This window comes from Cricetulus griseus, chromosome 3 (assembly GCF_003668045.3).
Source record: "Cricetulus griseus strain 17A/GY chromosome 3, alternate assembly CriGri-PICRH-1.0, whole genome shotgun sequence".
In the NCBI taxonomy this organism is placed as follows: Eukaryota; Metazoa; Chordata; class Mammalia; order Rodentia; family Cricetidae; genus Cricetulus; species Cricetulus griseus.
This window is the reverse complement of record NC_048596.1, coordinates 73,255,969-73,283,682: the sequence shown is the minus strand read 5'-3', so window position 1 is coordinate 73,283,682 and position 27,714 is coordinate 73,255,969. Positions and strand designations below refer to the sequence as shown.

The 27,714-nt window shown below is 47.8% G+C and overlaps 1 protein-coding gene across 1 annotated transcript; it reads left to right on the top strand.

Moving 5' to 3' along the window:
- Positions 1-129: 129 nt before the first annotated feature.
- Fbrs (fibrosin) lies at positions 130-13,741 on the top strand. Its single transcript, XM_027404558.2, has 18 exons — positions 130-1,618; positions 1,911-2,090; positions 2,837-2,872; positions 2,963-2,992; positions 4,995-5,043; positions 5,132-5,432; positions 6,766-7,064; positions 7,259-7,461; positions 7,579-7,623; positions 7,815-7,910; positions 8,138-8,206; positions 9,180-9,209; positions 9,586-9,657; positions 10,023-10,140; positions 10,230-10,310; positions 11,379-11,462; positions 11,585-11,792; positions 11,893-13,741. Exons 1-18 carry the CDS (start codon positions 1,169-1,171, stop codon positions 12,476-12,478), a joined length of 2,937 nt encoding a protein of 978 aa, XP_027260359.1. The 5' UTR covers positions 130-1,168; the 3' UTR covers positions 12,479-13,741.
- Positions 13,742-27,714: the final 13,973 nt, after the last annotated feature.

The window sequence follows — 27,714 nt, the reverse complement described above, 5'->3', positions numbered from 1 at the left end:
AATCCAAGATGTGAGGGCGGTTACATCCGGCACTCCCGCGACTTTGACTCCGCCCTTCGCATTGACGTCTACTCACCAACCTATAAACGCCTGAGCCACGGAGGGAGGGGGGAGGAGGCGGAGAGTGGGAGGAGGCGGAGAGAGGAAGGAGGCGTTGGCTGAGGAGGAAGAGGGAGGAGGGGCAGGGAAGTTCTGGCGAAGGAGAGGCCGAAGACTCCGAAGAAGACAACAGGCGGTTACAGTGGAGTTCTTCGCTGCCCAGCGGCCTTTCTGGATCCTTCTAGACACAAGTCAGTCAGGGACGGAGGAAAGGAGGAAGAGTCTTTTATGTCGGAGGACAGGGAAAGAAGCTCCATCCGTCACCGTTGCCTCACATCCGGGGCTTTGGAAGACAGGCTCCGCCCCCTTGCACCTTTCAAGGCTACCGGAGGCGTAGACTTCTTTAAATCTCCTTAAAGGGGTGGGCACCGAACTCGGCCGACTCCAACTCCAGCCTTAAAGGGGAAACCTGCCGAAGCTGACAAACACAACTCCTGTTGGAAGAACTGGGGCAAGAGGAGTTTTCCTACCTCCTGTCCCACGCCAGAAGTTCTTTAAATTCGTCTTAAAGGGGAAGTGGCAGCTTGCGGAGGACTAGAAACTTAACTGCGATTTCTTAAAAGGGACGGCCTGCTGTTTGAAAGCCTCTGGACTCTTTAAAGGGGTGGCCTCTTTCAGCCGGAGGACTTAAGACACTTTTAAAGGGGAGGTCGCGCTTTCCGCCCCTTTTAAAGGGGTGGCCCTTCCTCTTCCTCTGGGAGACTTGCCTCGACCCCTGGCACGGGGCCGCCGCCGCACTAGACCAGCCGGACACGGTGGAGTCGTCTTAAAGGGGCCGGGGGCTGGACAGTTTGAGGCCTCGCCTTAAAGGGACGGCCGCTCAGTTTTCGTCGTCGCGGCCCCGCCAGCCCTACAGGGGGGGCCTTCAGGCTTGTCGCCCCGGGGGCGGCGCCGGCTCTCTGGGCCTTGGCCTTGGGGCAAGCCAGGGGCCAGCGGATCCTGTTTTAAAGAGGAAGCCGAAGCTCTCCCGTCCCTGTGCAAACGCCAGCACCGCGCTCGCGACCCCGGGCCTGTGGACAGGCCACTTCGGGCCCCGCCGCCTCCGGATGCGGCGCTGAGGGCCGTCACCATGGAGACGGCCGCGGCCCCAGGCCCGGGCTGGGCAGCTGAGGGGGAGCGGCGGCGAAGACGTTGCTCGCGGCGAGACCGTGATCGGGAGCAGCGGCGCCGCCGAGGTCCAGGCGGTGACGCGCCCCGGGCCTTGTTGGCCGCCCCGCGCGGCTCTTCATCCTCGTCGTCACCGCCGCCGCCCGCCCGGCCCTGGTCGTCAGCTTCTTCTGGAGAGAGGCCTGGGGGTCTGAGACGGCGGCGACCCCGACCCAGACCTCGCCCCCCAAGACCGCGAGCTCGGAAGCGGCCTGCCGGTTCGGGCAGCCGCGGAGAGGAAGAGGAGGAAGAGGAAGAGGGGGCCGCAGACGACGGGGAAGCCGAGGAGGAGCCTGAGGAGGAGGAAGAAGAGGAGGAAGACTTGATCGATGGCTTTGCCATCGCTAGCTTTGCCAGTCTTGAGGCCTTGCAGGTGTGTCTTGATAGGGTTTGGGGGTCTTTGGGAGAAGGGTCAGAAGGGCAAAGAGAAGGATACCGCTCTCAGAGTGGATGGGGTTGAGGGGGCAGTGGTGACACCCCAAACCAGAGCAACCGGCTCCTCTGGCCTAGCTTCTGCCCCACCCTGGGTGGGAGGAGGTAAAGCTAGTCTCTGGGGACTATCTAAGTTACCCTGACTGAGAGGCACTTGAGTAGCTTGGTCACCCTTAGAGAGTTGGGGAGCTTTTCTTTCTCCAACCACCTCAGTCCCACCTCCTCTTCTACAGAAGGATGCATCTCTTCAACCCCCAGAGCGACTGGAACATCGGCTGAAGCATTCTGGGAAACGGAAGAGGGGGGGCTCCAGTGGGGCCACTGGGGAGCCAGGGGACAGCTCAGATCGTGAGCCTGGCCGGCCCCCTGGGGATAGGCCCCGCAAATGGCCCAATAAGCGAAGACGGAAAGAGGTGAGTCTGTCCCAGATCCCAGTCCTTCAAAATTCCTCAGTCACAGTATCATTCATGTAGGTTGGTTTTCCATGAGCATCAAACTGCCAACCCTGAACAGTAATCCCAGTTTCTAAGAGCAGAAAGGAAGGCAGCCCCCTCTCTATTCTGGGCCTGACAACGACTTGACTATAGTCAAACTCTCTTGCTTGTGCTCGTGCTATGCATACTACAAAATGCTGATGATTTAAGAGACACATCAAAGACACTTAGTTGAATTATAAATAAATTAAATGCCCCTGCCTTTCCCTCTAGCTGGTGGCAATCTAGGGAGAAAGAAACAGACAAAAGAAAACACCTAGACCAGTTTGAGCAGCTGTACAAGGCAGTGATCTGGGAGAGAGCTATAAGAAGTGTTGCAGAAACCCACATGAGGAAGCCACTCATTCTTTCTGGGGGATGGGCAGAGGGTTGTGGTTAGGGAAAGCCCCCTAGAATGTCTTGGGCCTCAAAGTAGAGTCAGAAGTTTGTTCAGGAAAGAAATGAAGAAAAGTTGTTTTGAACAAAATGTAAGATGGGAGAACCTGGTGTATTAAGAAAATAGTAAGAGCATTGGAAATGGAGGTGGGAAGTGCCCAAAGAAAAGGCTAGAAAAAGTGATTGAGAGTAGATTTTAACTGTCCTTTAATGCCTTGCTGGGAGTTGTGGCTTTATACAGTTTCCTGGCCAGTCAGCCTCCCTTACCTCTGGATTCTGGTCTTTCTCAGGCCTTCTCTCGTCACTCTCTGGAAGCTGGATATATAGTAAGTGTTATCCACCTATAATGGCCCTTCCCTTCCCCCTTGGGTCCCACTCCTCTTCTATCTCCTGATATCTCTCTCTTTCCTTCTCAGTGTGACGCAGAAAGTGATCTGGATGAGAGGGTGAGTGGGGCTAGGACTTGTTGGGTGGGCATTGTTACACATGTTTAAATGGTCTGCAGCTTACAGAGCTTCCACAAGCAGCAGACATCCTGAGTGGGATGTCTTTCTACTGAGTGGAAACATGGGTTGTAGTGAACCAGTATTAAGTTTTAAGGAGGGAAGAAGGAGGTGTTGGGGTGAGGGGTGAGACCACTGTGTTTGTATGTGTCAGAGGACAACTTTCAGGAGTCAGTATAATCCTTCCATCATGTAGGCTCCAGGGGTGGAACTCAAGTCATCAGGCTTCCCAACAAGCACCTTTACCTGCTGAGTTATCTTGGTGGCCCTGTTTTGTTGTTGTTGTTTGGTTTGGTTTGATTTGGGTTTTTTTGTTGGTTTGTTTGGTTGATTGGTTGGTTTGTTTTTTGTTTTTCATTTTAGTTTGTGTATGGGTGTTTTGTCTGCATGTATGTCTGCGTATCTCCTGTGTGCAGTGCCTGAGAAGGCCAGAAGAGGGTGTCAGATCCCCTGGAACTGGAGTTACAGACAGTTGTGAGCCTCCATGTGGGTGGTAGGAGTTGAACCTGGATCTTCTGGAAGAAGAGCCAGGGCTCTTATCTGCTGATCTGTTTCTCCAAACATATACCTTGCTCCTCCACCCATTGTTTATAATGTAAGACACAACTAGGTAACCAAAGAATTGAAAATTTGCTTATTGGTCTAGTATTCTTCTCAGAACCTTTGAAGCCTCGACTAGCTTTCTCCAAGTCTAGAACAGAATGGTCCTTCCTGTGGACATCAGCCTATTTGTATAATTTGAGTCTTGCAGTGAGGACAACAGACCATGATTGATCAGTGCAAATGCTCATCCTGTGAAGTATCCAGTTTCCTTTTTTTTTTTTTTTCCCCTCAAGGCAGGGTTTCTCTGTGTAGTCTTGGCTGTCCTGGAAATCGTTCTTTAGACCAGGCTGGCCTGGAACGCACAGAGATCTACCTGCCTCTGCTTTCTTAGTGCTGGGAATAAAGGCATGCACCACCATTACCACCACCCCCAGTCTATTTCAGTTTCTTTTTAGTGATTTTTGGAAAATAATGTGCCCTTGGAGGTAATGTTCTACCTCTTTACTCCCATAAATAACTACATTTGTGTGTGTGTGTGTGTGTGTGTGTGTGTGTGTGTGTGTGTGTGTGTGTTTCTCTTAAAGTTTTTAGACAGAGATTATGGTGGTCTACCTAAGGGGGTGGTCACTATCCAGTTTTAGCTAATTATAGTCACATGAGAATGGGGGGCCATTATCAAAGGCCCTCAAGTCTGTTTTAACAAGGATACTCTGCTCTGAGAATATAACCAATTTAAAGGTGTGGGGATTGTTTTGTTTTGTTTTTTTGGTTGTGTTTTTTTTTGGGGGGGGGAGTATTTTTGTTTTGTTTTTTGCTAATATTCACAAACCATACAGATTTGCAGGCCAGATAGTGTTTTTTAAAGATTATTTTATTAGAACTAAGCATGGTGATATACACCTTTAATCCCAGAATTCAGTAGTCAATGGCAGATAGATCTCTATGAGTTTGAGGCCAGCCAAGGCTACATAGTGAGACCCTGTCTCAAAACAAGCAAAAATATTATCTTACTACTTTTTAATTATGTATATGTATCTATACAAGTGAGTACAGATGCATGCAGAGGCCAGAGGTATCAAATTACCCTGAAACTGGAGTTACAGACAGTTGTGAACTACTTGACATGGGTACTAGGAATCTAACTTGGGTCCTCTGTAACAGCCAGTACAAGCTTCTAACCACTTAGCCCTCCAGCAGTAAGTCTTAGCTGATATTTTTGCTTTGATCTGCTGTCATCTCTGCCTGGCATAGCAGGTTTTTGGCTTTAGTACCCCACTTCCTTCTAAGTCCCCTAAAGCCCACATTCCAGTGGATCATAGCTAGGCTGATGAACTAGACATTGCCACCACCACCAGTTCATAGCAGGCTCCAGAAGCTTAATAATGTAACCTTTCTCTCCCAGGTCTCCGATGATGACCTTGACCCTTCCTTTACTGTCTCAACCAGCAAAGGTTGGTCCTAAGGTCTGGGGTGGAAGCACGAAAGGGACATGGTGAGCATGAACCTCTGCTGAGCATGTCTGCCATCCTGCCCTCACAGCCTCGGGTCCTCATGGCACCTTCAATGGGAACTGTGAAGCAAAACTGTCTGTGGTCCCTAAAGTGTCGGGGCTGGAGCGGAGCCAAGAGCAGCCCCCAGGGCCCGACCCGCTGCTAGTGCCTTTCCCCCCAAAGGAACCACCACCACCACCAGCCCCTCGGCCTCCTGTCTCATCCCCTACACCCTTACCAGCTACCCCCAGTCTGCCACCCCCACCCCAGCCCCAGCTGCAGCTTCGGGTCTCACCCTTCGGCCTCCGAACGTCTCCCTATGGCAGCAGCCTGGACCTCAGCACTGGCAGGTGAGTGTATAGGGGTCTGGTCTGATCTGATCTGGAAGAGCTACATTCTGTAACTGGGGCGTGGAGTGAGTCTGACTTGGAGAGGATTCTGAGATTGGAAAGTTGGAGTGACACTGGGGAAAATAAATTTAAAGAGACTACTGCAGGGCTTACTGAGCCCTTTATACATTCGTGTTCAGGGGAATCCAGTTTGTACCTTTTCAAAACTGTATTTGCTGGTGAGAACTTTGTGTAAGGTGTATCTACTACAGATAATGTTGTTGAGAACATACTTTGGGAAATGCTGACATGATGATTAACAATGCTGACTTCAGTGTCAGTTAGACCCTAGATTAAAATTCTTGTACTGCCACTTACTGGCTGTATGATTTTTGACAAGTCACTTGACCACTTTGAGCCTCTATTTCCTCTTTCTTATGAGACGAAATAGTAACAGGACTTCTTTCTTAAAGCTATTTTGAGGATTGATTCTGAGTGAATACAGTGTTTCCCAAAGTGTGTACACTTGTCATTAGTGGGACATGGAGTGATTTCAGGTCTTAGCTTGATAAACTCTAAAATATTTAAAGTTAGCTGGTTTAGGAAAATATAATTAATACCTCAGTTTTTTGATTTAACATGTTACTGCTTAGGATAAGGCCAGGAAAAAAAAAGTGAGTTATGTTATAGAAAAGGAGTTGGTATAGTACAGATGGTTGCATGGCTACAGTAACACTGGGGAAGGTGATGCGACATGTTGGAGACTTGCATTGGCTCATAAAACAAATGCCAGCAGTTGCTCTACAGTAAGTACTCATTAAGGGTAAGAGTTAATGACACGACTGTTGTGGGTTCCTCACTGTTGTTTGTCGTCATCATCATTGTTATTATTGAGAAAACTAAGGCTCAGAGAGGGGCAGTGACTTGCTCAAGGTCACCTAGGGTATTCATGGCAAGATGGGCATAGAGTTCAGGCTACCTGATTTGCAGGACAGGATAATGTGGTACTGTTTCCACTGTCTTATGGTGGTGACTTTGGTGGCCCATTGTAATTAAGCATCAAAATGAATGTTCTGTGTTGTGCTGTGGTTGAGTCAGAATAAGGAAAGTCATATGGCAAGAGATGACAGAGGCATCTTTGTGGAAACCAGATTTAAAGAGAAGAAGGGGTTGTTGGGTGTGGGAGGCATCTCATCCTGAGACTGGGTTCTCTGCAGGGAGTCACTGGGGGCCAAGTTCTGCCATCTCCCATATTGGAGAACCAAGGCCACAGCATCACCCAGGCTTCTGACCCACCTCCTGTTAGAGCTAGCACCTCCCACCCCCTCACTCATCTCCCCACTTCTCTCCCCAGCTCTTCACGGCCGCCCCCCAAGGCCCCGGCCCCTCCCGTGGCTCAGCCTCCCCCCTCATCATCCTCTTCGTCCTCCTCCTCCTCATCTGCCTCCTCCTCGTCCGCGCAGCTCACCCACCGGCCCCCAACGCCCTCACTGCCCCTGCCTCTGTCCACCCACAGCTTTCCTCCCCATGGGTTGCGCCCACCACCACCCCACCACCCCTCCTTGGTCTCCCCTGGCCCCACCCTGCCCCCACCCCCACCTCTGCTGCAGGTGCCAGGGCACCCTGGGGCCTCAGCCGCTAACGCCCTTTCTGGTGAGTTTGGGGTCCTGGCAGGGTGGAGTGGTGGGGGGCCATGGCCCCAAGCATGGGCTCAGTTGGCTTTGGCAGAGACCAAGGGCCTGTGGAGGGAGTGGTGCAAGGCTGAAGGGAAGGCCAGTCACCTGGGCCCAAGGAGGCTAATTTGGTGGCACCAGATATTAAAGCCTTCTTCCCCTCCCCTCCCACAGAGCAGGACCTGATCGGCCAGGACCTGAACTCTCGCTACCTGAATGCCCAGGGTGGCCCTGAGGTGGTGGGGGCAGGGGGCTCGGCCCGGCCCCTGGCCTTCCAGTTCCACCAGCACAACCACCAGCACCAGCACACCCACCAGCACACCCACCAGCACTTCACCCCCTACCCCCCGGGCCTGCTGCCTCCCCACGGCCATATGGTGAGCTCCTCTTGGGCTGCTGATGAGGCTCAGAGGCCTAAGGGAGGGTGTCTCCTGCAGGGGAAGGAAGATCCTTGGTCCCTGGCTGGCAGCTCACTCTTCCCTTCTTTTCCCTAGTTTGAGAAATACCCAGGAAAGATGGAAGGCCTTTTCCGACATAATGTGAGTGTGTGTGAGGGTGTGTGATGTGTGGGAATGTATGTATCAGTGGGGTTCAGTCTTCAACCCCAAAATCAAGAGCCCTGACTTTGGGAAAGCTCTTTGGGGGTGTTAGGGTGGATTCCAAAGATGGGTAGATCAGACCTGGGCTGCACTTCCACTCCCTGCTTGGACTAGTGCCCTTCTCTCCACAGCCGTACATGGCCTTCCCTCCCGCTGTGCCCGGGCTCCCTCCGGGTCTCCCGCCAGCTGTCTCCTTTGGCTCCCTGCAGGGGGCCTTCCAGCCCAAGGTGAGCTCCTGATCCAGAAACTACCACTTCCCATCCCTTACAGACATCCTGGGCCTGTATACCTTCCTTCCATCCCCAAAACTGTGTCTAGCCTCTTGCCCCTCCCTTCTGGACCCAGGTTTTGCAAAGCCATGCTCCCTCTCCTGTCCCATCACCCAGCTTAATTTTAGACCCCTTTTAACTTGGCACTGGCTCTCCTGTCTGATCCCTACATTCCCCTTTCTCAGAACACGAACCCTGAGCTGCCACCACGACTGGGGCCAGTGCTGAGCGGGCTCCCCCAGAAGGGGACACAGGTGAGGGGGGGGTCAGGTCAGGCCCTGGGGGAGCTGGAAGGTATATTGAGGGGAGAGCAGAGTTGACTAGAGAAGGTTGAGTTCTTGGCTCTTCTTAGTAATCCATGCTCAGGAGTCTAAGGAGACAACTTTTGTGTAACAGGTCTTCCCAGACATGAGGAATAAAAGGTTGAGAACATTGTCCCAAGAATAAAGTAATGAATGGGGCATTAGTTTTGTATTTTGGTTTTGTTTGGTGGTACTGGAGATCAAACCTAGGGCCTCATGCATGCATTCTCCCACTAAGCTACATCTCTAGCAAGACAGTGGTTTTTGTAGTGGTTTTCAAGTGTAAGTCATAGGATTCCCGCCGTCCCCCACCACACAGGTGGCATCATACCAGGAAGTCCTGCCCATTAAACAGTGAAAAGATAAACTTTTTTTTTTTGGTTTTTTGAGACAGAGTTTCACTGTGGCTTTGGAGGCTGTCCTGGAACTAGCTCTTGTAGACCAGGCTGGTGTCAACCTCACAGAGATCCTTCTGCCTCTGCCTCGAAAGTGCTGGGAATAAAGGCATGCGCCACCAATGCCCAGTGAAAAGATAAACTTTAAAGTGATCAGTCATTCCCCTGTTCCTCACATGTCTCAGCTCTAAGAACACTGTGAAAAAAGTACAGAACATGTTTCCTGAAGGATGGACTTCCTTAAAAGGTCCCTTCCCCTAAGGATTCCATGCATGAAGGACAGACTGCTCTCTGGTAGAGAAACCTGTCCTATCCAGCCATCCCAACAGCAGGGTACCATCCTAGGATCTGGCTTAAAAACCTGATGTAGAAGGAGTGATGCCTAGAGTGGGAGAAGAAACGGGAAAGGAGTTTTGACACTGAGGAAGCCATAGTCTCAGGGATATTGTGGGAAGGGTGCTGTAGAGCTGTGACGCTCAGGTCAGTGAAGAGGTCTGAATCGCCTCCAATCTCTCCTTTACCATCCCCAGATCCCTGATCATTTCCGGCCACCTTTGAGGGTGAGTTTGGTGAGGATCTTAGGCTGCATGAGGCTGGGGGCTGGTTTCAGGGTGTTTGGCTAAGGGGGTTGGGGTCCTGCTTGGGAAAAATTAAGTTAAAGATATGAAAGCAGCCAGATGTAAAACAATAGAAAGTGCAGGGTTTTTAAGTCATAACCTGGGCTTAGATGTAACTGGCCATGGGACCTTGGGCAAAACAGTTTATCTCTCTGAGCCTCAGTTTCCTTAGGCTTTAAGATTAAGCTAGTCATCCCTCAGTTGTAGGGGTGATGATTGAGGATGCTGTGTGGTAAGGCTGGGCCCAGGGCCAGGCCTGGAATGGGTGATGAGTGAACATTTTTCCTTCCCTTTCCCTTTGGTCATCCTGGGGCGACAGAAACCAGGAAAGTGGTGTGCCATGCACGTGCGTGTGGCTTACATGATCCTGAGACACCAGGAAAAGATGAAGGTACTGGGACTGGAGGGCTCGGGAAAGTGGGTTTAAGAGTCAGGGGTTGTCTGAACTCTGGGTAGTGACTTTCAACAAAGCTCAGAAAAATTTTAACAAGAAGCCTTTTCTTCTGTCCCTATCACTGGCGAGCAGTTCTATAGCACCTGGGTTCTCTGCCTGGTTATTGGTATGGTTAGAGAACATGCTAAAAGAGATAGTATAAAATACCTAAAAGTCTCCCAGTTCTAGCCAGCCCCTGGAGGGAAGCTAGGGGTAAGAGAGTAAGAGCCAGGGACAATCTAAGAATAACAGGATAAAAAGTTGGAAAAAAAATCTAGACCAGACTCAGCTCCTCACTGCTCCTCTTCCTATGTCCCATGCAGGGTGACTCCCACAAGCTTGACTTTCGGAACGACCTCTTGCCCTGCCTTCCGGGGCCCTACGGGGCCCTGCCCCCTGGGCAGGAGCTCTCTCACCCGGCCTCCCTCTTCACTGCAACTGGTGAGTCTGGCCAGCCCTCTCAGAGCTTATAGCCCAATCCACCTTGCTCCCACTCATCCTCATCAGAATCTCCCACCTCTTTGCCCCAGGAGCCGTCCATGCTGCAGCCAATCCTTTCACAACAGCTCCCGGGGCTCATGGACCCTTCCTGAGCCCCAGCACCCACATTGGTAAGAGCCAAGAGAATTTGGGGCTTCCTGTGCCCCATTCTTAACATGGAAATAGATATGGAAACCAGACCTAAGAAACAACTCAGGTTGGGTAGATAGGATTTTATTTGCTTTGTGACCTTAGGCAGTCACTGTCCCTACTCTGAACTGTGATTCCCTCTTCTGTGGAATGAGTATGGAAGGGCAGAATGGTTCACACTCTGCCGCTGCTACTCCTATCTCTGAAATAACCAGTGGTGGAGGGTAGTGTCCATCTGGAATAGAGTGGAGAAGGAAGGCTGTGTTAGGTCCAAGGGAGAGCATGGCCTAGGGGGACTTGAAAGTTTCCTGGAGAGATTTAACCTAACTATAGGTAGAGAGGGGAGGGAGGGGGAGAGAAGAGAGTGAGGGAAGGAGGAAGTTAAACCCATATAAAGGTGTTTCTGGCTGGAAAGACTGAGATTCTCATGGAGGGGTAGGCTAGTTAATTCTGGCAGATTTAGGTTGTGTATGAAGTTAGAATCAGGCTGAGAAGGTATTACAGAAGGGTGAAGGCAGCAGAAGTCTTTAGGCTCGTAGTTTGCTACAGAATTGAGAACTGCCAAAAGGTCTTAAATACTTGGAGTAGGGGTACAGACATGAATTTGACTTTTAAAGTTTAGAGGTGCCCCAAGCTGATGGTACTTTACAGCTAGATGACTTTTGGCAAGTCATTTCACCTTCTGAGCCTATTTTATCATTTGAAAGTGGGAATTGTCCTTTTTACTATGGAGATTGTAAAGAGGCTAAACAACAGTGTCTGACCTGGCACAAGAGATGCTCAGTACATGGTTGTTAGAACTAAGTCACTAAGAGCTGTTATACACGCCTTTAATCCCAACACTGGGGGAGGTAGAGGCAAGTGGATCTCTGTGAGTTCCAGGCCAGCCAGAACTATGTAGTGAGATCCTGTTTCAAAGAACAAATACCAAAAATCTGAGCTGCTACGAGCTCCAGCCTTGTTACTGACCTGCCTTTTCCCCACCATTTCTTTGGTCCTGCTCAAAGTTGGCTGTCCTGTGCTCTGACCAGTTCCCCTTCCTCCCACAGATCCCTTTGGGCGTCCCACAAGCTTCGCCTCCTTGGCTGCCCTCTCCAACGGGGCCTTTGGAGGCCTGGGCAGCCCCACATTCAGTGAGTGCTGGGCAGGGTGGGAAATGGAGGGTGGGAACTGTGACAATGGGGCAGTGTGCTCAAGTTGGGCCTGTGAGGCCACCTCCTGGCCTCTGTCACTTTCCACTTTACCTTCTACCCAGACTCCAGCGCCGTCTTTGCCCAGAAAGAAAGCCCAGGAGCCCCACCAGCCTTTGCCTCCCCACCAGACCCATGGGGCCGCCTACACCGCAGTCCTCTTGCCTTTCCTGCTTGGGTCCGACCCCCTGAAACTGCCCGGACACCGGGCTCAGACAAGGAGCGACCTGTGGAGCGGAGGGAGCCCTCTGTCACCAAGGAGGAGAAGGACAGGTATGTCTTCTACATAACTGCAACCCTACCCACTCCAGTGCTGTCAGCCACAGGAATTCCTTCATTCTGTCCCCTTGTGCCTGCCCACCCACCCCACCAGGGACCTCCCTTTCTCACGGCCCCAGCTGCGAGTTTCTCCTGCTACTCCTAAGGCCAGGGCTGGCGAGGAAGGAGCCCGTCCAGCCAAAGAGTCTGTGCGGGTAAAAGAAGAGCGGAAAGAAGAGGCTGCCGCCGCCGCCGCTGCTGCCGCTGCAGCTGCTGCTGCTGCTGCCGCCGCCGCTGCTGCAACCACCACTGGGCAGGGCCTTCACTTGCTTTTGGAGAGGCCCCGGCCGCCCCCTTTTCTTGGCCCTAGTCTGCCAGAGCGCTGTGCAGGCTTCCCAGAGCCAGCTTGGTTGGCAGGGCCCCCACGCCTGGCCAGGCCACCACGCTTCTATGAGGCAGGTGAGGAGTTGACTGGACCAGGGGCCATGGCTGCTGCCCGCCTCTATAGTCTAGACCCTGCTCATCCCCTGCTATATGGCCGGTTGGCTCCTCCACCACCACCTACTGCGACTCCAGGAACCCCTCACCTTCTCAGCAAGACCCCACCAGGAGCCCTTTTGGGAGCACCACCACCTCTTGTGCCCGCCCCCCGTCCCAGTTCCCCACCTAGGGCCCCTGGCCCAGCCCGAGCTGACAGGTGAGGAGAGGTGAGGGGCAGGGGCAAAGCTCCACCCCCTTTCCCCATTCCTTGTGACAAAGTCCTAGGGCTGAAGTTTTTAAGCCAGGGTTAGAAGGCAAAGGTCACAATCTCATGGCCATCTCTGAAGTCATGGACCTGGGAATAGAATCCCCAACACCCCCGACTCCCCCAGCCCCCCAGCCCCACAAGGTCAAGTATCTCGTGGACTGTGGGGACACTGGGAGGACAGAGGTCATAAGCCTCTAGAGAGAAGTGTGTGTGTGTGTGTGTGTGTGTGTGTGTGTGTGTGTGTGTGTGTAAGTGTGTAAGTGTGTGTGCACGTGTGCACGCATGAGGGGGTCATTTCAGAGGTTATGGCTCATGACCTAAGGTGCACCAATGCCCCCTCTAAGGGCCTCTAGGCCCTTGGCCTGCCTCCCCAAGGGCTCACTAAGCCAGAGGCCAAAGTGCCCCCCTCTCTTTCACCTAACACCCAAGTCCTCATGCCCTCCTAGGGCTGAGGAAGGAGGAACTAAAGGAAAAGGGGTTCCATGTACATATTTATCACCCCTTCCACAAATGCCCCAGACCTTTTGTACATTTTTACAGGGGTGCCCCTCCCAACAATCCCCTTCCTGGTTAATTAAATCCTCAGACTGGTGCTGTGTTCCTAGCCTCTGGCCTCTCTGTAGGGGAGGGTGTCCCAGGGGAAGAGCCTGGAGGGGACAGGCAGGAACCCAGGGCTTGACCCTGGGTATGTGGGGTCCAGCAGGAGGTAGACCAACAGGGAAAGGGACCTAGAATCTAGGCTGGAAGGAAGGGCAAACACTATTTGGCTGTCAGCCCAGGTTCCCTCAGACTTGTTCTATTCATTCTGTGTGGCCCATAGCTCTAAAAGGCTCAGCCTTCAAGCCTCAGACTCCTCTTAATGGCTAAGTCCCTGCCACCACCACCATATTTCCAAGTGCCCCCAGGACTCCTGGGCCCTGTTCCACAGAACCCTGTCCCAAACTAAGGGAGGGGTGGCCAGAGAAGGTCACCATGAAACACACACCAAAGAAGGGGGTTGGTTCAGGGGTGGGCAACACAGGCAGCTTCTTCAGCAGCCTCCCAGCAGCAGCCCCAGCCTTCCCAAAGCAGCAGCACCTCCAGGCTGGGGCCCAACTAGAAGGCAGGGCTCAGTTTAACAAGACCGGAACTTTGACTTTTTCCCCAGTGGGGCTTATTCTGTAACATGACTTGCGAATATTTATATAAAAATGAGTGTTACAATGAGACACCCCCACCCCCGGCTCCTCTTTCAGTCTGTGTGAGTTGTCTGGCATGGGTTGGACTGGGTCCCAGAATGAGAAAGGAATGGGGACAATACTGGCCATGTCCTGATTGAGGGTGTCCCCCCCCCCCTACTCCCTCCTACCTGGGAAGCTCTGCCATTTCTGAATGGGTGAGTTGGTAAATGATGGGTGTTGACTTTTTCAAATACATTAGATTCAAACAATGCAGAAAGACATTGAACCATCCAAAGGGCTAGTTACTATCAGTTACTCGGTGTGTATTCTCTTTTTATCTGTGCATATATGTTAGAAAAGACCCACAGTTTTCATAGCCATATCATTTTTGCCAAAACAGCATTGTCACTACAAAACAAACAAATGAACACAAAGTATGGAGGAAAAGTGCCTTATAATTCCAGCTCAGAAAACCACTGTTTAAAAAGCCAGCTGTATGACTGGGCATGGTGGCACATGTCTTTAATCCCCCTGCACTTTGGAGGCAGAAACAGGTAGATCTCTGAGATGAGGCCAACCTGGTTTACAAAGTTGAATTTCAGTGCAGGCAGAGATAGACTGTGAAGATTCTATCTAAAGCCAGGACTACATAGTGAGAAACTGGTTAAAAACCAAAAAGTTTGCCGGACATTGGTGGTGCACGCCTTTAAACCCAGCACTCAGGAGGCAGAGGCTGGCCTGATCTCCAGAGCAAGTGCCAGGATAGGCTCCAAAGCTACACAGAGAAAACCTGTCTCAAAAAAGTAAAAAAAAAAAAAAAAAATTGGCCAGGCGGTGGTGGTGGCGTACGCCGTTAGTCCCAGGCCAATCTCTGTGACTTTGAGACAAGCCTGGTCTACAAGAGCTAGTTCTAGGACAGCCTCCAAAGCCACAGAGAAACCCTGTCTCAAAAAAAATATTAAAAATTAAAAATTAAAAAAAAAAAGGACGAGGGGGTGAAGGAGAGAAAAGTGGCTGTGTAGGACTCTGAGAGATGGCTCAGTTAAGAGTACTTGGCTGCAGGGCAGGGCATGGTGGTGCATCCTTTAATCAGGCAAGCCTAGTCTACATGGATAATTCTGGACCAGCCAGTACTACATAGTGAGACCCTGTCTCCCAGAAAAACACACACACACACACACAGCCAGTACTACATAGTGAGACCCTGTCTCCCAGAAAAACACACACAAAACACATACACACACACACACACACACACACACACACACACACACACACACACACACACACACACACACACACACACACACACACACACACACACACACACACACACACACACACACACACACACACACACACACGAGCTGTATTTGGTCGCCAGCACTTAACAATGGTTCATTGCCCTCTTCTGGCCTCTGAGAGCTTCAGCTGTGTGTGTTGTGCGGACATATACATGCAAGCAAAACACTGATAAACATAATTTGTGTTTGTTTTTCCAGACAGGATTTCTCTGTGTAACAACCCTGGCTGCCCTGGAACTCATTCCATAGACCAGGTTGACCTCGAAACAGAGATCCACCTGCCTCTGCCTCTAGACTACTGGGATTAAAGGTGTGTGCCACCACCACCTGGCTCATATTTTTTTTTTAAAGACTTACACAAAATGTAATAAAATTTTGGGCTGGAGAGAGATGACTCAGCAGTTCAGAGCACTTGTTAGTCCTGCAGAGCAACTTGGGTTTAATTCCCAGTATGTACCTGGGGGCTTGCAGCCATCTGTAACTTCAGTTCCAGAGGATTCATTGCCCTCTTCTGGTGTCCTCAAGTACCAGGCATGCACATGGTACACATCAATCCCTGCAGGCAAAACGTTTATACACATAAAAGCCTTTAAACATAATAAAAATAAAACTATAAATTTTTTTTAAAGCTCTAAGTGGGAGCACATGCTTTTAATCCCAGGCAGAGGCGGCGGTTTGAGTTCAGTGATACTCTTGACTCAAAAAAAAAAAAAAAAAAAGCCAGGCATAGTGATAATGCCTGTGATCCCAACACTTAATGAGGCAAAGGCAGGAATATTGATTTAAGTTAGCCATGGCTACAGTTCCATACCAAGGTCCAAGGAAAACTTAACTGGTAGAGTGCTTGCCAGGCATGTGGAAAGCCCTGGGTTGGAAGGAAACAGGGGAAGGTACACTGCAAAGGTAAAGAAAATTAGAAACCTAGGTGCATATGGTAAGATAGGAAAAATATAAAACTACACATTAATTCAGAAAACCACTATTCTTAGGCCTTGATGCTCCAGTTATTTTTCTGACTGCTTAAAATATTTTGAAAAGTGAGATTGATCCTTTGAACCCCTGTTTTATACTTGGTTTCTTTTTCCATGTTTCAGGCATGTTCTCACTAAGTACCCCAGGCTAGCCTTTGTCATCCTGCTTTGGCCTTCCAAGTGCTGGGATTATAGGCTTGGGCCACCATACTTAAGTAAAATTCCTACCAGGGTATATCTAACCTTCCCAGGTATTTTCCCATGTACACTTCTGATATTCCAGTTGGGGTCCTTTCTATGTCTTGAGTTCTGCCTCCCTTCTCTGTTTGTACCTCTTTCACCACCACCCAACTCAGAAAGCTCCCTTCTCTTACTTGATTTTGAGTCTGAGCCGCCTTTTTTTCTTTAAACCACCATTGGCTTCATCCATTGTGCCAGGTCCTAAACTAGTAGTGGGGACAATCCCAGGCTACCTGGCACTTAGCATTGCATTATGAGAAAGCAACAAACACATACTGTGTGAAAAAAGATTAAAGCACTTTGTGTGAACCTGGTATTTCAGGAGACCAAAAGAGGATGTTGGATTCTCTGAAACTGGAGTTAGGATGGCTGTGAGCCTCCATGTGGATGCTGAGAATGCAAAGAATTTAAGAGCTGCCTTTTTTTTGTCTAGTCTCCTAGTCACCAACCCTATTGATTTCTCTTTGCAAACTTTGATCCATGTTCAGGGCAACTCCAGAAAGAATTGTCAGCATTTAGGGAAAACTAGTCTAAAATTAGTTCCCATAGAGAGGCTGATGTTAGGAAATGGATTTTGCAGGAACCTCAGCATACTAGCTATTAAGAATATTAAAATGCTGGGTAGTGGTGGTGCATGCTTTTAATCCCAGCACTTGGGGCAGAGGCAGGCAGATCTCTGTGAGTTTGAGGCCAGTGTGGTCCTCAGACTGAGTTCTAGTTGAGCCAGAGCTACACAGAGAAACCCTGTCTCAATTAAGAATATTTGGAGGCTGATAGTTGACTCAGCAGTTAAGAGCACAGGCATAGCCAGGTGGTGGTGGTGCATGCCTTTAGTCCCAGCACTTTCGAGGCAGAGGCAGATGGATCTCTGAGTTCGAGACCAGCCTGGTCTACAAGAGCTAGTTCCAGGATAGGCTCCAAAGCCACAGAGAAACCCTGTCTCAAAAAAACAAAACAAGGGCTGGAGAGATGGCTCTGAGGTTAAGAGCACTGGCTACTCCTGCAGATAATCCTGAGTTCAATTCCCAGCAACCACATGATGGCTCACAACCATCTATAATAAGATCTGGTGCCCTCTTCTGGTGTGTATGCATGCAGGCAGAACACTACACATAATAAATATATCTTTAAAAAAAAAAGATACAGGTGCCGTGCGTTGGTGGCACACGCCTTTAATCCCAGCACTCGGGAGGCAGAGACAGGCGGATCTCTGTGAGTTCGAGGCCAGCCTGGTCTCCAAAGCGAGTGCCAGGATAGTCTCCAAAGCTACACAGAGAAACCCTGTCTCGAAAAACCAAAAAAAAAAAAAAAAAAAAAAGAGTACAGGCATGGTGCATACTTTTAATCCATCCCAGCAATCTCAAAGGAGAGGCAAGTGGATGGAGTTCAAGGCCCGCCTGGTCTGCAGAGTAAGTTCCAGGACAGCCAGGGATGCAGAGAAACCATCTTGAGAAACAAATAGAAATGCTGCTTTTTCAGAGGTCCCACATTCAATTCCCAGCACATACATGGCAACTCACACCCATCTGTAACTTCAGTCTTGGGAGATCAGCAACCTCTTCTGACATCTAGGGGCACCATACAGGACTGTGGTACACAGATACACAGGCAGGCAAAACACCCATACATAGTGCTGGGTGTGTTGGCACATGCCTTTAATCTCAGCAGTTGGAAGGCAGAAACACATAGATCTCTATGAATTGGAAGCCAGCTAAGACTACATTATGAGACAAGATAGCCTAAATATGTGTGTGTGAGTTGAGCGGCAGTGGCGCACACCTTTAATCTCAGCACTCAGGAGGCAGAGGCAGGCAAAGGAGGCAGAGGCAGGCAAATCTCTCACGAGCGCAAGGCCAACATGGTCTCCAGAGCAAGTGCCAGGATAGGCACCAAAGCTACACAGAGAAACCTTGTCTCAAAAAAACAAACAAAAATGTGTAATATTTAGTGGGGATTGGGAGATGGCTCCAGAGTTAAATTCCCAGCATCCACATAAGGTGGCTCATAACCTTCTGTAACTCTACATCCAGGGTCTCTGGCCTCATGGACACTTGCACTCAAACATACCCAAATGTACACACACACAATAAAAATAATAAAATTAAAGAATATAAGCCAGAGACATGGGTGCAGTTACCTATAGAGACTAAAGGCATTAAACCTCCCAAGAGCTGGAGGTACAGATTGTGAGCTGTCTACTTTTATGTAGTGCTGCTTCTTGGTCTACATAGTGAATGCCAGTCAAGCCAAGGCTATGTAGTAAGACCTTGCCTAAAATTCAAAACAAAACCCACACATACATGTATACATTTTATTTATTCTTTTTGGGGGTTGGGAGGGTTCCAGACAAGGTTTCTCTATGTCTTTGGAGGCTGTCCTGGAACTAGCTCTTGTAGACCAGGCTGGTCTCGAACTCACGGAGATCCACCTGCCTCTGCCTCCCGAGTGCTGGGATTAAAGGCATTGGCCACTACTGCCCAGTTTATGATTTTTGTATGAATTTTTTCTCCATGTGTATTTGTGCACCACATGCATGCAGTGCTCTCAGAAACCAGAAGAGGGCATTGGATCCCCTGACACTGGAATTACAAATGGTTTCCAAATGCCATGTGTTGGGAAACCATTGAGTCATCCCTCTTGCCCTTGAGCATTCTACTATTTCTGTTATGTTATTCTTATTTGTAAAATACAAGATTTTTTTTGTTTTGTTTTTAAGCAGAATCACTTTTAGTCCTGGCTGGTCTTGAGTTCAACACATAACCAATGTTGACCTTGAACAATTTCTTTCTGTGTGTGTGACAAGGTTCCTCACTGAGTAGCTAGCTCTAGCTGACCCAAACTCTCCAAATAGACCAGGCTAGCCTTGAACTTGTAGTACCACTGTGCCTAGTTTTACAGGGTCATGGAATCATACTCATGGGGGTCTGTGCACTATAGGCAGGTATTCTATCAACTGAGTTACATACATTCCTGTCTTGTTTGCTTTTTAGAGACTAAATACGGCCAACCCTGATGTTAAACTCCATTATCCTCCTGTGTGCCCCTCAAGTACTAGGATTATAAATACATGTATCATGTTCAAAAGTACTTTTTTAAAAAACAATTTGAAGGGACTGAGGAAAGTGTGTACTGTGCAAGCTTGAGGACCTGAGTTCAATATTCAGAGCCCATGTTAAAGAGCCACATGCATAGTGATCTTCAGGCCAGTGAGAGACCCTGTCTCAAAAAATAAGGTTCCAGAGAAACAACACTGGAGGCTGACCTATGAACTCCCTGGAAATGTATATACTCAAAACAAGTCCCCTTGAAGCTAGTTGTGTTGTGTGTGTATGGTTGGTGTGTGTGTGTGTGTGTGTGTGTGTGTGTGTGTGTGTGTGTGCACTCATGTAATCCCAGAATTTGAGAAGCTGAGGCAAGAGGATTATAAGTTTAATGATAGCCTGAAATATATTTACAGTGAGGCAAAGAAAGAAAAGAAGGAAAAGAAAGCAAACCCTGTCTTGAAAAAAAAAAAAGTGGATTAAGGTTCCTTTGACTCAGAACCAGATATAAAACTGCATGGGTAGGGTCTAAGTCACTGACCTGAAGCTCAATGCAAATACAAAAGATTGTTTTAACTCTTGCTTGTAACTGCAAATGCAACTGTGTACCCCATGCCAGGTGTTTTGGTATGGTCCCGGTATCAAGTATTTCAATGATGGACAATTAGAGCAAGCTGAAGGAGTCAGGCAGGGTTGGGGCTGAAGCTCAGTCATCAGAATGATTGACTCCATGAATGAAGTTGAGTTCCATCCCCAGCACTACATAAAAGTAGACATAAGAGGGCAGAGAGATGACTCAGCAGTTAAGGGCACACACTGCTCTTCCAGAAGACCCAAGTTTGGTTCCTAGCACCATTGTCAGACAGCTCACAATCTGTACCTCCAGCTCTTGGGAGGTTTAATGCCTTTAGTCTCTATAGGTAACTGCACTTATGTGTACATACAGAAAATAATTTTGGTTGGTTTGGTTTGGTTTTGATTTTTCGAGACACAGTTTCTCCATGTAAAAGCTATGGCTGTCCTGGAACTCGCTTTGTAGACCAGGCTGGCTTTGAACTTGGAGATTTGCCTGCCTTTGTCTCCCAAGTGCTGGGATTACAGACATGTGCCATCACTGCCTGGCCAAAATTAATCTTTCTTTCTTTCTTTCTTTCTTTCTTTCTTTCTTTCTTTCTTTCTCTCCTCCTTCTCCTCCTCTTCCTCCTCCTCCTCCTCCTCTTCTTCTTCTTCGTTTTGTTTGGTTTGGTTTGGTTTGTTTTTTTTTTGAGACAGGGTTTCTCTGTGGCTTTGGAGACTGTCCTGGAACTCGCTTTGTAGACCAGGCTGGTCTCGAACTCACAGAGATCTGCTCGCCTCTGCCTCCTGAGTGCTGGGATTAAAAACATATGTCACCACTGCCTGGCTTCACAATAGTCTTAATTCTAGTTTCAGAGGATCTGGTGCCCTTTTTCTTGGCACCAGACATGCACATGATGTACATACATGTAGGCAAACACTCATACACAAACAAAAAAAATTATACAGAACAGTGAATGCCTCTAATCCCAGTACTCTGGTGTCAGGAGTTCAAGGTCATCCTCAATCCTCAGCTACATAGAGAGTTCCAGGCCAGCAAAGGATATATGAGACCATGTTAGGGGGGCCTGAAGAGATGGTTCAACAGTTAAGAGTACTTGTTGCTCTTGCAAAATACACAGAATCAGCTCCCAGGACACATACGTGTTGGCTCACAACCACCTGTAACTCCAGTTCCAGAGAAGCCCATACCTCTTCTGACCTCTATAGACTTGTACATGAAAGTGATGCACATGGGTGCACCCAAGAACATATACACATAAAATATATTTTTAGCCAGGTGTGGTGGTACATGTTTTTAATCCCAGGACTGTCGAGGCAGGTGAGTTAAGGTCAGCATGGTAAACATAGCAAGTCACTGGCCAGCCAGGACTACATAGTGAAACCCTATCTCCAAATAAATTTTTTCAGCTTAAAAAATCAAATGACAATTCCAAATAAGTTTTTTAGCTTAAAAAAATCAAATGATAATTTCAGACACAATTCTAATATAATCCACCTAGTCTTGTAGCTGGCTTTGTTCACTTGGCATTGGTATAATATGAAGACACATGTATTGTGCCTTTAATCCCATCACTCGGGAGGCAGAGACAGGCAGATGTCTGAGTTCGAGGCCAGCCTGCTATACAAGGTGAGTTCCAGGTCAGGCTCCAAAACTACATAAGAAACCCCTGTCTCAAAAAATAAAGATACATGCATTGCTTATACCATTTTATTTTTTTAGAAATTTACTTAAACTACAGTGTTCTGCCTACAGGCCAGAAGAAGGAACCAGATCTCATTATAGATGTTGTGAGCCACCATATGGTTGTTGGGAACTGAACTCGGGACCTCTGGAAGAATAGTCAGTGCTCTTAACCTCTGAGCCATCTCTCCAGCCACCCTGTACCTTCTTTTTATTACCAATAGCATTCCATTGTAGTATGTCTATACCACATTTGTTTATTGTTCAGTACATGGACATTTGGATTATTTCTGCCCTTTGACTTGTAATATTTTTCATATGAATGAATATTCAATATTCCCGGGAATGTAGATCTGATAATAGACTATAGGAGTTGCTGAACTGATTTCCAAAGCAATCACCATCATTTTTTCTTCCATCAACAAGGTATGAGGGTTTGGCATGCAATTATTTTTTTCATTTGTTTGTTTGTTTGTTTTGGTTACAGTTATATTTTGTGGTGCTAGGGATCACACACATGGTCCTGGGCATAGTGAGCAAATGCTGTAGCGTTTTGGTTAATTGGTTAGTTGGTGTGTGTGTGTGTGTGTGTGTGTGTGTGTGTGTTCTTGAATGCATGTGCACATGTATAAATGAGTGGGCTTACCTATGTCAGCATATTGGAGGCATGAAGTTGATGTTAGATATCCCCCATAACTGCTTTCTTTTGGGGTGGGGTTTGAGACAGGGTTTCTCTGTGTCACAGCCCTCGCTTTCCTGGAACTCAGAGATTCCGCCTGCCTCCACCTCCTGAGTGCTGGGATTAAAGGCATGCACTACCACCGCCCGGCCATGACTGCTTTTCTACTTTATTTTTTGAGGCAGGAGTTGGCCATTTCAGCTAGCCTGGCTGGCCAGCACAGCCCTGGGATTTGGCTGAGAGTGGGAGTGCTAGGGATCCAAATTCAGGTCCTCATGCTTGTGCAGCAAGCACTCTACTCACTGACATGTACCATTGCCTCCTTTCCTGAGACAGGGTCTCATGCAGCCCAGACTAGCCTTGAACTTGATGTGTAGTCAAGTATGATTTTGAACTCCTGGTCCTCCTTCCTCCACCTCTCAAGTTCCGGGATAACTACAACACCCAGCTGTTGTTTTCAAAGCAGGGGACCTCAATAGCTTGATATGGCATTGAACTTGTCATTTGCTTCCCATGTGCTAGAATTATAGATATGAACTATTTGTGCTTCAATTGTGATGGCGTTTCTTTGTCAGGTTTGTATTTTTTTTAAGATTAAAAAAATTTCAAACCGGGCATTGGTGGCAAATGCCTTTAATCCCAGCACTCAGGAGGCAGAGGCAGGTGGATCTCTGTGAGTTTGAGGACAGCCTGGTCTACAGAGTAAGTTCCAGGACAGTCTCTAAGACAATACAGAGAAACCTTGTCTCAATTTTTTTTCATTTATTTATGTGATTGTAGATATGCCTGAGTAGTTGGTTGTTTTACACTTTGCCACCGAGCTCCCAAATAAATACACAGAGACTTATTCTTAGTTATGAATGCTCAGCCTTAGCTTGGCTTGTTTCTAGCCAGCTTTTCTGACTTAAATTAACCCATTTCTCTTTAACTATGTTTTCCCTCTGGACTTTTTATCTTTCTTTATTCTATATATCTTTCTTTACTTCTTAGTCTGTGGCTGGGTATGTGACTGGGTGGCTGGCCCCTGGCATCTTCCTCTCCTCCTTTTCTTGCTCCTCCTCCCCTCTCAAGCCTAGATTTCCTCCTACTATTTATTCTGTCTGCTTGGCAGCCCCACCTATGCCTCTTTCCTGCTTGGCCATTGGCTGTTCAGCTCTTTATTCAACCAATCAGGTGTTTTAGACAGGCAGAGTAACACAGATTTACAGAGTTAAACAAATACAACATAAAAGAATGAAACACATCTTAATATAATATTCCACAAGGTATGGTGGTGCATGCCTTTAATCCAGGCACTTGGGAGGCAGAAACAGGCAGATCTCTGTGAGTTCGAGGCCAGCCTGGTCTACAGAGTGAGTTCCAGGACAGCCTCCAAAGCTACAGAGAAACCCTGTCTTGAAAAACCAATCATCATCATCATCATCATCATCATCCCCATCATTTCTGCATACCACGTGTGTCTGGAGCTGCAGAGTCCATAAGAGTGTGTTGGGTCCTCTGGGACTAGAGTTACAGAGGGTTGTGAGCTGCCATGTGAGGGTAGGTGGTCTGCATGAATAGAAGTCCTCTTAACCACTGGCTGAGCTATCTCTCCAGCATCAAGAGGGAATTTTAATAGTTTCAGTTAGCTTCTTGCTGTATGAATTTTTTTTGCTTGTTTTTGGTTTTTGATATAAGGTCTCACTATATACCTCTGGCTCTTCTGGAACTCTCTGTAGACCAGACCAGCCTCAGAATCATAAGGATGTGCATGCCTCTTCCTCCAGAGTACTGGGGATTAAAAATGTGTGCCCCTAGCCAAGCCATGATGGTACATGCCTTTAATCCAGGCACTTGGGAAGCAGAAACAGGCAGATCTCTGTGAGTTCGAGGCCAGCATGGTCTACAGAGCAAGTGCCAGCATAGGCTCCAAAGCTACTCAGAGAAACTCTGTCTCAAAAACAAACAAAAAAAAAAAGAAAAAAAAAGAAAAAAAAATTACAAAGAAAAAGAAAGGAAAAATCTGGGTGGTAGTGGGCACAAGCTTTTAATACCAGCGATTGGGAGGCAGAGGCAGAGGTAGAGGCAGAAGCAGGCTGATCTCTATGAGTTCAAGGCTAGCCTGGTCTACAAAACAAGTTCCAGGATAGCTGGGATAACCTATCTCAAAACAAACAAACAAACAAAAAAGGGAAAAAATGTGTGCCCAGAAGCCCAGCTTTGCTGTATGAATTTGTAAGGAAGTGTCCAGGGCCTGACCCAGAAAGTGTTCAAAGAATGATTGGTGTGCTTACAAGATGGCTCTTTGGGTAAAGTCACCAGTGATAAGCCTGATAACCTGAGTTCAGTACCCAGACCCATGTAGTGGAAGGACAGAACCAACTCTTGAAAGATGTGTGGGTATATACATACACATGCATACTCACACAAAACAAAAATAAACATTTTAAAAAGGAAAGGGGAATGAGATGGCTCAGTGGATAAAAAGCTCTTGCCACTGAGAACTTGAGTTCACTTCTATGACCCATATGATGGAAGGAGAGAGTCAGTTTCCAAAAGTTGTTCTCTGGCCTCCATGTCCTGTGCCATGCATGCCTGCACACACATAAATAAAAACGTAGTAATTTTTAAATGATTGCTATCCTTCCTGGCAACATCTTTCTGATTAGGAATTCAAGAAGCAGATTTTTGAGAGCCATGATGAAAGAGCATGCTGACCTACATGCAGTTTGTGTGGGAAGCACATCTTTCAAAATTGGCTTTGAGGTGGGCAGAATCTCCCAGGTTGCAGAAGGAAGGGGGCTGAAAGCTTTGACACCAGAGTCCTCCACTGCTTGCCAGTTCTATGGCTTAAATACAGTCTGTTTCTGGTGGGAAAACAAGGGAAATGAGGACCCTATTTTTATATGGGTACCTGTGACACATGGGATAATTAATGTATGTGACTAAAAGGTGCTTAGCACAGAACTTAGTACATAGCAAAATTAAACTGGCTGTTGTGGGGGTTTTTTGTTTTGTTTTGTCTTTTTTTTTTTTTTTTTTTTTTTTTTTTTTGGCTTTTTGAGACAGGGTTTCTCTGTATTGCTTTGGAGTCTGTCCTGGAACCAGGCTGGTCTCCAACTCACAGAGATCTGCCTGCCTCTGCCTCCCGAGTGCTGGGATCAAAGGCGTTCGCCACCAACCCCTGGCCTCCCAACTTTTTTTATATGGGGGGGTCTAGGCATCAAATTCAGTTCCTTGCCTTTCCAGGAAAGTATTTTACTAATGGAGCTATACAGCCCCAATCTGTGGCAGCATTCCCACTGGGCTACACCTGGCCTAGTTTTGCAGCTCTAGCACCCAGCCCTAATCCATCCTTTGTTTAGAAGATACCTGTTGTTTCTCTTGTCACTCTATGTGAATCTTGTCAGAGAGTTTCCTAAAGATACAAAGCCTATGCAAAATTTGGTTCAGGAGACCAGGAAGACCAAGGTAATCCTCTTTATGGAAAAATTTGCATTTTGCATTGTCCTTTTGGAAGCTTCCTCAGGTTGTTTTGAGCATATGGAAATCAACTGAGCCATCTCACTAAAGTGTAAATATGGAGAAAAATAAAAATGCCCTGGGTGGGGCTGGAGAGATGGCTCAGAGGTTAAGAGCACTGACTGCTCTTTCAGAGGTCCTTCGTTCAATTCCCAACAACCACATGGTGGCTCGCAACCATCCATTATGAGATCTGGTGCCCTCTTCTGGTGTGCAGATATACATGGAAGCAGAATGTTGTACATAATAGATAAAATCTTTTTTAAAAAATTTCCCCTGGGTGAAGAGAAAGGGGCTCAATCCTTAGAGGCTGGATTCCCCTGCAGCCAAGGAAAGTTAAATTCTTCTTCTTCTTCTTCTTCTTCTTCTTCTTCTTCTTCTTCTTCTTCTTCTTCTTCTTCTTCTTCTTCTTCTTCTTCATTTACTTACTCATTTTGTGTTTTCAAGATGGGTTTCTGCCAGGCGTTGGTGGCGCATGCCTTTAAACCCAGCACTCGGGAGGCAGAGGCAGGCAGATCTCTGTGAGTTCGAGGCCAGCCTGGTTCCAGAGCGAGTGCCAGGTTTCGGAGAAACCCTGTCTCAAAAAACAAAAACAAAAACAAAAAGATGGGTTTCTCAAGATGGAGCAAGGATTTTTTTTATTTATTATGTATACAACAACAGTGTTCTGGTCTGCATGTATGCCTACAGGCCAGAAGAGGACATCAGATCTGGTCAATCTACTTTTAGAAAAAGGGCTGGAAATATGGCTCAGATGTTAAAAGCACTGGCTGCTCTTTCAGAGGACCTGAGTTCAGTTCTCAGCACCCACATGGTGGCTCACAACTACTTGTAACTCCAGTCCCAGCGAATCTGACCCCTCTTCTGACCTCTGAGAGCACTGGACACAGGTAGTGCACACACATACATGCAGTCAAAATACTTCCACATAAAAGAATTTTAAATTTTTAAGAAAGAAAAAAGAAAAATGGGAGCTAGTGAGAGGGCTCAGTAATTATGAGCATTTTCTGCCTCTCCAGAGGCCCTGAGATTGGTTCCCAGCACCGACATCAGGTAGCTCACAGTTAGCTCAAGCTCCTGGAGGATCTTAAGCCTCTGGCCTCTGCAGTCATGCTCACATACCCACATGCAGCCACACACATTACACACAATTTAAAATAATTTTAAAAATCTAAGCATATTGGCTCATTCCTTTACTCCCAGCACTCAGGAGGCAGAGGCAGGTCTATATAGTAAGTTACAGGCCAGCTAAGGGTTATTAAAGGCATGTGTCACCAATGCCCGGATAACATTAAAAATATTAAAAAATGATAATAAACAAGAAACACATGCACAAATTATTAAAACAATGACAATTGCTGGGTGGTGGTGGTGCACATCTTTAATCCCAGCATTCTGGATATGCTGACCCCTGTGATTTCCCCAAATTCAAGAAGCATGACTGCATCATCTGATTGTGGGGGGCTGCACTGGCAGTCTTCCATGGTGGGCCTGAGGTGGGGGTGGAACAGAATGGATACTTTACGAAGGCTTCTATGGAAACAATGAGCTACCTGAGCTTGACAGCTCCTTTAGGAGGCTGCCATGTCTGATGCTGCTACTGAGTTATCACTGGCCACGATGGCAAATTCAGTGACCTTTTTGCCAGTTCTAGCAGTGATTGTCCTGTGGATGAACAGGTCAAGATACATGGGACTAGGGTAATATGGTTAATTTTATTCGGGGAGAAGTCACACGAGAAACCGGTAACTACAAGTTCCAGCTCCAAGGATCAAGCTCAGCTGCTCTCTATGACCCGACAGGAACCAAGAGAGCCTGTGCCCTCTCTCTCAGCCCTTTACCACACGCCTTCTATGTACCCCAACTGACGTGGTCACAGGTACAGGTATGGGCTCTCTCCCTACATTATCCCGTCTAGCTTTGGCCTAGGTCTTAGGAGTCTTAGGAGTCTTCTTGCTTTTGCCTAGTCACTTTCTTCAGGGTCCTTCAAATTAATGGAAGTCAGTGAACACTGAGCTGACTGTCTGAACACA

Bases quoted from the DNA above. Each gene is read 5' to 3' on its own strand.
- Fbrs (XM_027404558.2), top strand. From the start codon at position 1,169: ATGGAGACGGCCGCGGCCCCAGGCCCGGGCTGGGCAGCTGAGGGGGAG. The intron at 2,873-2,962 runs GTAAGTGTTATC...TTTCCTTCTCAG, and splicing joins CTCTGGAAGCTGGATATATA to TGTGACGCAGAAAGTGATCT. The intron at 7,911-8,137 runs GTGAGCTCCTGA...CCCCTTTCTCAG, and splicing joins AGGGGGCCTTCCAGCCCAAG to AACACGAACCCTGAGCTGCC.